At 37.6% G+C, this 13,113-nt stretch overlaps 2 protein-coding genes across 2 annotated transcripts; one reads left to right on the plus strand and one right to left on the minus strand.

The window, feature by feature from the left end:
- Window positions 1–1,219: 1,219 nt before the first annotated feature.
- Window positions 1,220–4,333, plus strand: LOC113667106 (uncharacterized). The gene has a single exon (XM_027182908.2). The coding sequence runs from the start codon at window positions 1,501–1,503 to the stop codon at window positions 3,565–3,567; it is 2,067 nt and encodes a 688-aa protein (XP_027038709.2). The 5' UTR covers window positions 1,220–1,500; the 3' UTR covers window positions 3,568–4,333.
- A 1,516-nt stretch (window positions 4,334–5,849) lies between these two features.
- On the minus strand, window positions 5,850–13,084 carry LOC113667062 (junctophilin-3). The gene is made up of 2 exons (XM_027182859.2): window positions 12,563–13,084; window positions 5,850–9,161 (listed from the first exon to the last, which is right to left on the minus strand). The coding sequence occupies exons 1-2, from the start codon at window positions 12,936–12,938 to the stop codon at window positions 8,356–8,358; spliced, it is 1,182 nt and encodes a 393-aa protein (XP_027038660.2). The 5' UTR covers window positions 12,939–13,084; the 3' UTR covers window positions 5,850–8,355.
- Between the last annotated feature and the right edge of the window lie 29 nt (window positions 13,085–13,113).

A 13,113-nucleotide genomic window follows, 5' to 3' on the forward strand; every position in this document is an offset into this window, starting at 1 on the left:
AATCGCGTAGTGCCTCTTTCGTGAGAAACTGGTCAAAGATGAGAAAGAAGACTGAAAAAATATATATATAAACATTTATCAATTAAAAAAAATAAACAGAACCATAAGTTGCCTCATCAAAATTTCGTATGTCACTCCTTTAGCTTAGAAATCATGAGTAAAACCGGCCGGGACTCCTTCTATATATTTAATCGGCATGTTTTACAAATTCACTTGAAGAAAAAATAATTAACAATTGGTTCATACGTCAGCGTGCGTTCATCGAGATATGAAGCACGCGGGAAGTTTGGAGAGCACTCAGGAAGCTAGAGATGTTCTCAGCTACGCCTCGAGCAACTCTTAACGCATCTTTCGTGCTCTCCAAACTTCCCGCGTGCTTCATATCTCGATGAACGCACAGCTGACGTATGAACCAATTGTTTTATAACATTTTCAACCCGATGGAAATTCTTTTTTTGAAGGGATTTGTTTGTTGACGTCATGAGCGTGCACAATAGGAATATGAAGCACGCTCGCGCAATTGAATTTGATTAGACAAATTTACTAGCTATGTTATAATAACAGTTGACTTATTATTAACTATCTAATTTTCGCGAGAGAGGGGTCAGAGTCAGTGTTTTCTTGTTGCATGATAGACAAACGCTAGATCCATTCTCCTTTCAAGCAAAAGAACTCCTAGAGTGTTTTCACCGTGCACTTTGATTTTTGAAGGAAATAGCGCCCACATTAACGTGTGAACGCCCCGGCTGTGAACAGTTTCGGAAGTTGTCCTGTGACTTCTCTGTTCTTAGATAGAACAAAGAAAATCGAAAACTCTATGTAAGGGCAAAACTTGGCATAACTTCGATCTTCAATCACAAGAAAACTATGAGAAACCATGAAAAAAGAATTGAACCACCACACTTATCAACGATCTGTCTGTCATAATAAAAAATATATATATATTTCAAAAACATAACACTTAACGTATCGTTGGCAAAGAATTCAAAGTAGAGTTAACATTGAATTGAAGTAAGAGAGGTTGTTTTCATTCGGCGATGAGAACGTTTAAAAATGGCCATGGCCATATCAGTAAAGATAATCCTGATAAAAAATTGAACGAGATGAACTGCTTTTAAGCTAGCGGGAAAAGTAGTCCATGCCATCTTAAAATGCACTCACTTCCGGTATACTGCGTAAGCTTATTTGAGGCCCAGGACCTCTCGTCGTCAAAATGTTAACAAGTACGCCTGCCTCTAAATTTCCTTCATGGCCTCAGATGCGCGATGAAAGTGCTTCCGGCATTAGTCATCGAGAAAGAAACATTCAATTTAAATCCGTAACATTGTGCTAGAAGATCTTGTCAATTTTGCGAGCATTTTGAATCGTTGATCAAGCGAAAAAGGCTGCTCAAGCAGGGGAAAAATACTCTAGTGTAAAGGTGTCATGCTCCAAGAGTACTTTTTCAAACGTCGCATTATACTTGGATGAGTTTTCATAGATTTCTCTGCACACCAAACGATGGTATCACGCACGCAATGTGGAATACCTCTTTCTTTTGCAGGAGGTTTAAACGTAAGTCTTTCAGAAGACATGGAAGATGTTGTTTATCGCGAGATGCAGTCAGGGAGGGAGGCCATCCCTGGTTTGGAGCGGAAGTTTAGTATGATCATGAAGGATTTGTTTGAAACGGAGCTTCTGTCTATTTTTTATCTACAAGATCCATATGCTATATTTTCTGGAAAGCTCAAAGCGAATTTGGTCGGAAGTGTCAGCGAAGGATTTGGTTTTCCTGAATATATTCACTGGGAAGAAGACAGTTCCTCCAGAGTTGCTGTTCGTGATGAGGCAGATTTTAACCTTGTCTGGAGTTGGCTTAAACTTGGAGAGGATTATCCAAGTTGCAACTCAAAAACTCAACTGGACGGTGTGGTCGAATTCAGCTCTTATTTCCCAGGTTATGCCATGGTCAAGTTGGTGGCTAATGAAGCAATAACCCGCTGGATAGATCTTTCCAACACTGCCGTTAACTGTGATGGAAGCAAAGTCGAAGTCTACCTACATCCATCTGCTGTCACTGATGAATTTTACATGTCTTTACATCTGAGGAGTGTACTTAGTAACTTGATCGTGAACAGCATTGGAGAAAGTAATGACAAAAATGCAAACTGTTTCAAATCTGATGGCAACTTTGACAGAGAGGGAGGTGAAGAAAGTTCTAATTGTGACCAAACAAAATTTAAGTTAGAACTTTCCTCACATAAATTCAGCAAGTCTGCTTACAAATCTGGAAGGAACCAGATTTTGTTTTTAGTTGATGAAGGAGGACCAGCTGTAAATGTTACTGTCTTTTCAAGAGAAGGTGGAGGTACTATGCTAGATATGGCATTATGCCTATCACTTCCTTCTTGGCCAACAGTGGCCAGAGAGTGGATATCAAGGCACAGACTAAGTGGTTGGCCAAGCCAGGAATTGGTATCTGAAATAGTAAATGAAGGATGCTCACTGGTCCCTGTTAGTCCATTGAGAAGTCAGACTGGCTTGGAATGGCGCACATCCTTTAGCTTGGCAGAAAAGAAGCTTGCACAATCATTGAATGATTGCCAGAAGGCCTGCTATTTGATTGTAAAAGGAATCTGGAGGCATTATCTTAAACATCCAAGTAAAAGAGGATTGCAGTCTTATCATCTCAAAACAACATTGTTTTGGGTGTGTGAAGAAGTGCCTACAAATGAGTGGAGAAGAGGAAAACTTGGTATTGGAGTACTGCAAATATTACAGAAACTGTACTACTTTCTTGTTAACATGTTGTGTCCACAATATTTTATTCCAGAAAATAATCTTTTTCAAGACATTGAAGGAGATGTGCTGATGTCCACCCTTCAAAGAGTCTCTATAGCCATTTTGTCAAGGCAGCAAGTTTGGTATGACAATCCTGGACTTTTGACCATGTTGCCACCAGAACACTCCAGGATGCACCTGACCAAACTCGAAGACCAGGCCTTCCGAGAGGCCATTGAAAATGTTTATAGCTTTTGCTTCACTTTCACACTGAATGAAGATGAAGAACAAGCTGAAGATTTTGAAAAAATGCTGGCTCTCCGTGTGAAGGAAGCCTTAGAGAAATGCCTTCAACCTCAGGGGTTTTGGCACCATTTGATTGCAGTCTTTTTTGCCATTTTTGAGAAGGCTGTCTTTCAACAATACTGGGATTCCTGTGCTGCTATGAGGAGATACATTGGTGGAAGGATTCCCCCTCGATTGATTGCTCTAAAGAAACCAATTCCTTTGGATCTGATCATCAAACTTTGTGCATGGCTGGATATGTTCAAGTTTAGTTTCAAGTTATTTGTTAAGTTTGTCAATGAAGAAGGAATGAAAGATCTGATGAATCACGAAAACAATGAAGACCAAGAGTCATCAGAGGAGGACAGTGATTCCGAGGGTACAGGCATCATGGGAGACTTTTCACATCACATCCTTTCAAATCTAACCCAGGCATTTATGGAAACTGGCAAGTTTGACATTGAAATGACTTCTGATGATGAAAGTGAAGAAAGTGAAGTTGATGAGGATCACAAGGACTGAAAAGAACACTACTTACGAACAATTTTAGATTCCTAACCTTATTCTCCCTAAAATTGTTTTTCTTAAAGACAGTGGCTGGAGTTGTCTTGTGACTCAATAAAAAGTCAGGCAGATTTCAGATTTGATGGCTAGTGAATCCTAAAAACCTATGAGATGTGATCTTCCACCAAATTGTTTTGTTGGTTATTGCGTGGTGTGACAATCATTCTCTCACTGCTTGCTCCAAGGTGTGAAAAGTTAGTTAAAGCCACAGCTAACCTTTAAGAAAAAAATCTTTGCATTACAAACAAAAGAACTGTCCCAAATGGTTTCAGAGGTCTTCAAGGTACAGTTGATTATGAGCTAAAACTCAGCTTAAAATACATTATTGCATCTAGTTAGAGGTGCTTTACAGCTTTTTTCAAAAGTGCTTGGTAGAATATTATTGTCCAGAAAGGGTCTATGATTCTCTCAAATCGTTGTTCAACCTTGCTGAATCAACTATGGACAGAACTGATGACTAAGTATCTCTCTTTAAGAACAGGATGTAGAATGAGTTTGATCCTGTTGACAACATGTATAGCTTGTGCCAAATGACTGAATATAGCAGGGAGGGGGAGCATTTGACACACCCATCTAGAATGCTATACACTGTAGATACCTAAGTAGGGTAATACTATGAACTGCTGCAGAGTAGTAATTCTGAACATTAGTTTTGGTCAGGAGTGTGGTGGAGAAACTAGCATTTTGGCTTATGATGAAATGTAATAAAATTGATTCAAAGGAATCCATCGCCATTTTGAATGAGTGATTTTATTAGAACAGTGTTTAACATGTAGGACACACAGGTTGCTTAGTCACAACAACAAATGGCAGGAGTAAGTATGAAAGACAATTCATGTTGTATCATGTGAAGAATGTGTTGGAAATCATTCTCCTTTTGTCAGGATTGTATGACCAGAAGTTTTGGAAAATTCAAATTGGCTTGAATTTGTGCTATGATTGTGCAGATAAGATGATTTGCAGCAACTTAAAATCAGTAATGTCTGCTACATACCTAACTTTCCAAAACTTGTCTCATCATGAAGCTTCTAAGAGTGTGGCTTCTACCCCATAGTCAAGATGCCAGTCCAAAGCTGTGTTACCTTCTTGAATTTTTTTTCAGGTTTCCCTGACAATTTGAAGGTAACCACATATAATCCCCATGTGGTTTAATGGTTAGCATGCTAGACTCAAGTCTAATCCAGGTTCAAGAGCTGGCTGTGTTCTTGTGTTTTTTTGAGGCAAAACACTTTACTTGACAGTACCTCTCTTCACCCAGGAGTATAAATTGGTATTGGCTAACTGTAGGGGGAGGTCAGATGAAACGTGGGGTGGGAGGGGGGGTTATAATACTCCAAGTTGCTTCGGGCTACAGAAACCTGGATGGGTTCCAGCTTGATGGGCCACATGGCTGACAAGAGCAAACTTGACCCTTTAACTCCCAGATGTGATAAACATGTAACCTCTCCCTAGAGGAGAAGGAATTCAGGAACAAATGGAAATTTTTGTCTTTATAAAATTGTATTGTGTCCTTTTTCTTCTCAACTTCTGTATTTTGATTTGTTTCTTTTTGCTACCCATTTATTTAACAATTCATTAAATTCTAGAAAATTAATACCCTATGTAGTGTAATTAACAAACAAAATTCTTATTAGTGACTCGAACAATTAACATGCAAACAATAATGTAAATAATAACGTAATTGTATTGTAATATGTGTATTGTAAGTAGTGCAAGTTAATGTAGTGTAAGCATTGTGTAAGAAGTAAAGTGTAAGTACATATGTAAGTATAATATATATATATAAAAAAAACAAAAATTAAAAAAAAAAACAAACAAAAAAAACTTCTCCTTAGAGTATTCATACATTATCTAGCAAACAGGTAGGGAGAATACTCAAACTTATCAGGTGCAAGATGTTATCTTGATCAAACACCAAATTCTTGTAATCAATTTATAAGGAAATGTGTAGCAGCTGGAGGGGAGAATTAACAATAAGATCTTGAGAGTTAAAGGGTTAACCTCCACTGCACCTCCCACAAATACTCCTAGAGAGATATGAGTAAGACACTGAGAGAGTGATTTGACTTGCCGAATAGCAAAATGGCATGTCCCAGGCAGGGTTCAAATCAACACCTTGTAATGCTCTGTTCAAAGCACTACCCACTTGTCCAGAATTTCTCTCATCCTTGTATCCTGTAATCAGATGGATTCCTTGTGCATTTCATTGCATACATATGATTGTTGGCAAACACACTTCATTTGTCTCTATAAAAATACTTTATTCCCTTCATTTTCTAATTTACAGCTAATGGATACAAAAATAAATCAATTTTACTTCCATTAGTTGGTGTCTTCTTCACTAATCTATACTAAAATAACTAGTTTTAACCTCAAGGACACTACATAGTGTATGCATTTACAACTGGTTAAACCAAATCACTGGCAACAGTTCTCTAACATAGCAAAACATTCTGCCATTCTGCAAAATTAATTTTCCCCAGATATCCTCTCTGCTAACAATCAGCCTTACTAGGGCGTTTGTCAAAATCGCACCCAGCCTCAGCTTTTAAAAAGCTCCGAAAATTAATTTTAAGAATTCTAAAATAAGCATTACACGCATTCTATGAAATTGCTTTGGGTTTGCCACGCATTCCTTATTACACAAGAAAGTTGCATTAAATTGTAAGCCCTTTAGCACTGTTAACCCTTTGACTCCTGTGAGTGACCAAGAAATAATTTCTCCTCACAATATCAATAAAATATCATGCATACAAGTGATGAGAATAAACACAAATATCAACCAGGAGATTATTAGTTGATCCAACACCAAATTCTACAAACTAACATCACAAGGATTGTATGATAGACAGTAAGAAGAGTTATTAGTAAGATCTTAGGAGTACAAGGGTTAAGTTCCAAGAAATGTTCTGAACAAAGAAAATGTTTACTTAATCTAATACATAGCTGCTGGGTTTAGGTCATATGAGGTTTTTAAAACTAGATAAACTATTAGATATTCCATACAAAAGGCAATGATTTAAAAAAAAATTACTGATCAACAGGTACCTAAGAGAGCAATTAGACTGAAAATCAGTAACTTTGTTAATTGTAAAACAGGTCAATCACAGGTTGACAAGAACAATTTGACATCTCATTTAGTGTAAAATCAGTTAACCACACTTTTTGTATGTCTTCCTGACCCAGACGCCTTCACAAAAGTTTGCTACAACAACTTTAACCAATGTTCAATAGCTGCATTAGTCTTTGACAAATGAAAACTCACCATGGTAAAAAAAAAAAAGCATTCTAATCAACAATACAGAAATAAAGGAATAAGTTTTACCCCTAAATTTTTTTGGTAAAAAAGCAAATCAATGTAACACATACAGAAATAAATTATGCTAGCTTAGGCATATTTCTTTTGGCCTAAAAGAAGCACCTGAGAACATTCAAATGCCACTTGATCACTAAGGGGGCATTGCTAAAGGTATTCTAAAAAGGAAAATTTACAAATTATATGATGAATTCACTCAATACCACCACACTACTACTGTTCTCATTGTGCCCACACTTTCATATTGCCCACACTTTCATATTGTTAACACATTTCTGGTATAAAGAAAAACAAACAAAATATTCTGCTGAGGAACCATTTACCCTGTAAGTAGCTAAGTCAGTCAAAACATTTCAATTTTTTCAATTGCATATTACGAAGCCATCAGAAATTGAAAAAAAGTGCAAAATATTAAAAACAACAACAACAAAGAAAGGAACACTACTAAATTGATGGGGATGCTTAACAGAACAGCATATTACAATTTTTCAAGATGGTACATGACAAATCTTCTGCAATATGCCCAACATATACTTGGACTGTGAATTTACCTCTCATTTCAGACATTCTTTAAATGCCATAATCAACTGCAATGATTTAAAAAATTATTTCACTTACAAAATACTGTTCCTAAACTGAACAAAAGGTATATTGTATACCAAAGTAAATACGAATTGTATACCAAATGTGAAGTTTTAGGTCTAATATATTTTACTTTCAGATCTTCATACCTGAATTTAAAAAATTTCAATTAATTCTGAATCAAATATTCTTTAATTTACTAGGCAACCATTGAAAAGGCAAAATTTTTAAAACCAAAAGCTTTGAAGAAGATCCAAGTGGAAAAAGCTCAAATGTCTTAATTGCTGCATCGTTATAGTCCCCATCTTTAATACATTGACAGCTACAGAGAACAATTTTCCTGCCATGGTGCAAAATTGCAACATCAATCAATGTCAATTCTACCAATAATCCTGAGTATCATTTTACCTCAAATCCACCAGACAATTCCACAAATTCTGAACTTCTTAATGAAGTCCGTATATACTGTACATCTACAAGCCTACGTGATTTTGCAACTGTTACAATATTAGATAATATTATGACTTACTACATGTAGCTAAGCTGTATATATTTGCATAAAAGCTTTGCTGGCTCTTGAGTCGCATAACAACATGGTGTTACATGTATCCGGACACTGCTGACTGACTGTTTCCAGCCTTCAACCATGCTAGGTGAGCAGACTTCAGTGAGTTTAAGCACTTGAATGGGGATTGTCATGTAAGCCAACTTTGTGTGTCGGCATATTGCTAATGCTGTGGTTAAGCACAATGATGAAGCAGCTGTGAACCATGAGTGAGGTGCTTAAGACATCTCTATAGTAAAACTGCCTGAAAATATTCCAACACATCTAAATGCCATCTTACATTCTAAGTTTTGTCATTCATCTTAGACATGATAGCACGGACCCGCTTCTGAGCTATTGCTGCTGCTGAAACAGCATTCTCTGCAGCACCAACTGCATCTCCAGCTTTATCTCGTGATGCCGCAGCTCTTGACAGTGCAATCTGTGATTTCTGATCAGCTGTTTCTGCAGCATCTTGTGCTCCCTCACAAATTACTCTCAGTCTTTGTTTAAATCTTGTCACAAGAGAAACTAATGGACCCTTCTTTTTATTGTCTGTAACTAACTCGTCGTTTTTCCACTCTCCTTCCAGTTTCGTTCCATTTGGAAAGGTGGCCACACCCAAACCATGGCGCATGTTTTCACTCCATTCGCCCATGTAGCTGAACCCGTCAGTATCGTACACGATACCCAATCCATGCCTCTTGTCATTCTTCCACTCACCTCTATATGTCTCTATCAAGCGACTGTTTGCCCTTTCAATTTGTCCATTTGAATCCACAGTTTCCATTGTGTAGGACTGAGCTGAGCCACTTCCCATCGTACTATTCAATGATCCATTTTGACTAGCATTCTCTGGATCACTTGCTGATCTGGGAGAATGTGACTGGGTTTCAGAAGTTTGTGAGGGTGTCTTGCGGTGACGTGCAAATGTTCTACTGTTCTGACTACTGTTAGGTAGAACACCATTAGATTTAAAATTATCCACAGTCGACTGTCTAGAGATACAACGTCTATAATGCTTTGTACTGCTGCTTTCTCGCTTAACCTCTCCATGTCGGATACCATATCCAGAACGCATTCCTGTTTTCCACTGCCCATAGTAATATCCTAAAACAATAGTAAATCATGTTGATTAAAGCACACAACATTGGCAAACAAACAGCAGATGTGTATCTTGAGAATCTAGAAGAAAATTTTAATCCTAATTTTTCACACATATGTTCATCTATACACGCAAACATCAAAACTTTTCATAACAATGCTTATCAGATACAGGAAACAAGTCTGATGTCACAGGAAGTGCATTTCTGTGGTAAGCTATGACATTGTTTACATTTTCGAAATCTTATTGATAATGGCTTTCCACCACTCAGATTTATTTGAAAAATGTGGAATACAACTGGCGGAGTAGCAATAAAGACTAGAACCTAACAAGTATTCACTCAAAAGGGGCCCAGCCAAAGTTATTCATTGATTATCTTTGATGGTTCTCCTGCTTTAAGTATCATCAGAGCTGTTAATGTCCACCTATTCTTTTACTAAAGTGATCAATAATATCTACTTATTAACCCCTTCACCTCTAGGAGTGACTTGCATCTTATTTTCTATACAGCATCACTATTACATCAAACATTACCTTATGAGAATAGGGGAAATGACTATCATTTTAAGAAGCTCTGGATTGATAAACAAATTCTCCTCATCAATATTGTAGGAAATCTATAAACTACATTATGGAGAATATGCATACTGATGTTAAGGTGTAAAAGGTTTAAGGCTAGCTCCACCTCTGGAGTGTAATAAAAAATGTGGTTTTGCAGACCACATGTTAACACGACAGCCCACACTCTAGTAAATTTCCGGAAACACCAAATGATTGCGATAAGAAAAAAAAATTACATCCTTCTCAAAGGCATGAATCAAGCAAAGATAATATCAAAGAATTAATGTTCATGTTGCCAGAAAAACTAGACAAAATTTTTCATTTACATTCAACTTGATACAAAATATTCTTGTTGCACATACCATTGTTGCATTTTTTCAGTGTTGGCTAGAATACAGCAGATCTATTAAATGCATCACTGGGAGTTAATTTGAATTATTAAAAATACAAAAGGACGCCTTCAGCTCTGAAACATATTATTGATTGTGGCTTGGTTCATTTTCATTCCTCTGCTGGAGATTCTTAACCTGCCGTGCACAAAATTAGAAGGCTAACCAGCCGATGAATTTTAACTAAGCAGTTGCTATATCAACCATGTCACACAATAAAATTTCAGATCCAAAGGACCTCATCAAAGGTTTTACGTCAGAAAAACAACACTGGAAATCTACGTCAGAAATAAATTGTCATGGATTGCTTGAGAGTGTAAGAAAAAAATTGGTTTTGTATGGTGGTATAGTGAGATCACTGCAGTTTAAATTCAGATGAAATATTTCCAGCAAATTCCCACAGATCTGTTCAAAGCAGGGAGACTCCAGTAAAGTCATGGGTTAGTACACTGCATGATATGTTTACCTTATAAGATTTCATTGGGTGCAACTGTTCTCATCATAACTGTACATAGTACTGAAAAGCTGAAGAAAATGGTTATTTTAGGAGCAGAAATTAGTAAAATGCTCAGAGTCTGCCATTCATCACTGAATGTGTCAACAAACTAACAAGAATCAAGTATCAAAATAAGTTATTTCCGAAAGAGAACTTTCCAAAACTGTTCAGGAAATGCTTGATACACTGGAGATGTTGAACAGCTATAAATTTCAAGAATCAATTAGGAAAGTGGAATGCCAAGATCAGATGATTTGTGGTGATATGGAAATAACTCAGAATGCAAATGATCGCAGTTTTGCTAAAAATAAATAAACAAATAAATAAACAAATGAAATATCATCTACCGGTCTCAGTCCAATATCTTTTCCAAGTCATTTATTAGTTTTTTTGATAGAAAAAAGGAAATAACCATGGCGAAATAGTCAGAAATACTCAAGTCCAACTTGACACCACATGAAAAAGATCACCTGCACAACCTTGTCGGTGCCTACTGCGTTTTCAAATTGGGGCTGTTCTCAGGAACCAATCCGTGATTGAAACGAATAAAGTAAAGTACCATCCATTTGAAAACTTCTATATTCTAAAGTAAAAATGAGCTTTACAATCCATGAATGGGAACATGGAATGATAGACGCTAAAAACACAATCAGAGGTAATATCTCCAACCGAGCAACTCCTAAACACTCCCGATTCTGAAAAGTTATGGTTTGTTCTAGAACGGGTAATCGAGATCATTCGCCGCCAAAACATTCAGACGTCGACGAAAACACTCACCGAAATGGTCAACATCGTTTAGTGTGTTGACAAACTGCGAATGGGCGAACAGACAGCGGTGTCAGAGGCGATCTATTCACAAGCTTGTTCTCTGTTTACGTATCTTGGCCCCTATCTTTTTCTCAATGCCACAATCTCGCAACCCTTTCATCTACGATGTCCATCTGAGCTTTTCACAAACTACAGTTCGATGAATAAACCTGCATAAAGAGTACCCATGGATCTCACAGAAATGTAAACTTTTGAGAAACAGACAACCCAAACTTGTTCGCATGAGCGAAAAAAATTAAACAGCCGCGATCGCGGATATTTCGAATTCTGGTGAACAAGTCAAGCATAACAAGCTAGAACTGATAAAGCTCTACTTTTATTCTTTATCATGAAGAACTCCGACATATGTCTAGCGCTAACTAAAGAGTTACTGTGTCGAAAGCGATCGTGTCGAGGTGGATGTATAATTTGCATTTACTTCTTAAGCTTGTGCTTCAGTCTAGTTTACAAAGTTACATTTCGAACGAAGAAAATAATCTCCTTTGGTATTTTCAGATAGGCACCAAGTCTTTAGGACGGATCTAGGAACTATTAATTCTCATAGAAAGGAATATTGGTCCCTGCCTTCATCCATTTAAACCATATATCACACAATCAAAACTTCGATCTAAGAATAGAGTCCCTCTAATCAAATGTTCTGGACCACCATTAAGTATTGATATCATTGCTGCATAAACAAGACCTCGGGAGCGTTCGACAGTCATAAAATAAGCTTAATCAGCAGGCATCTTACATGCGGAAAACGTACTCAAAAACTGTCAAATGAGAAGAGAAAAGCAGTAATGTCAAATGATTTTCTGCTAGTACAAAATCCGGATAAAGGAAATTTTGGTTAAAAAAAAAGTGAAAATCCGTTTAGTGTAACATAACAAGAACGCAAATTGGAGAAATTAAGCGGCTTTAGCAAAGTACAGTGCTTCAGGCAGTCTCCAAAATACATATATGGCTAATGACAAATTTTGCAAATGTATCTTGTCTAGTGACACAAATGACCAATTGAGTTCAATTTTCTTCCGAACATGGGTCATCATTCTTTAACAACCGCTGCAAATTGGAATCCATCTGCCGACAAATATGCTACAAATTATACCTTTGTTGCACTTCCCTTTCGAACAGTTATAACGAAACCTACCTTCATCAGCGTAAATCTCGATTCCATAACCTTCTTGTAGTCCAGACGTCCAACTTCCCTCATAGCGCGCCCCGCTTTGCGACTTCTGCACACCGTAACGCGCTTTAAAACCTTCCTCCCACTCGCCTTGGTAAGTCCATTTTCCTCGATATTCAACGCCAAGTCCGTGTCTGCGTCCATCGAGCCATTCACCCTCAAAGCGATGGCCGTTAGGCCAAACATAAACTCCGCTGAGTTCGAAGCCGTTGTTCCAAGAGCCTTCGTAACGAGCTTGTCCTTTTGGTCCGGTACAGATGCCATATCCATGTGCCTTGCTGGTTTTCCATTCTCCGCAGTAAGTTCCACCATCTTCAAAGTCAAAGCGACCTCCGCTCATAATAAACCGCGGCAAGCATAGCTCGCTAGCGAGTTAGTTTAAATCGGAAAAGCGAGTCAGTTTATCACCATCCTCTACACGTCTTTACTCATCTATCTACACGCGATGTGCGTTTGTTTCACTTGAATGACACTTCACGCAAATCTGCTTTCTTCAGACCACGCGCATGCTCTGC

The sequence above is a fragment of the Pocillopora damicornis genome, chromosome 3, assembly GCF_964200805.1.
Source record: "Pocillopora damicornis chromosome 3, jaPocDami1.2, whole genome shotgun sequence".
In the NCBI taxonomy this organism is placed as follows: Eukaryota; Metazoa; Cnidaria; class Anthozoa; order Scleractinia; family Pocilloporidae; genus Pocillopora; species Pocillopora damicornis.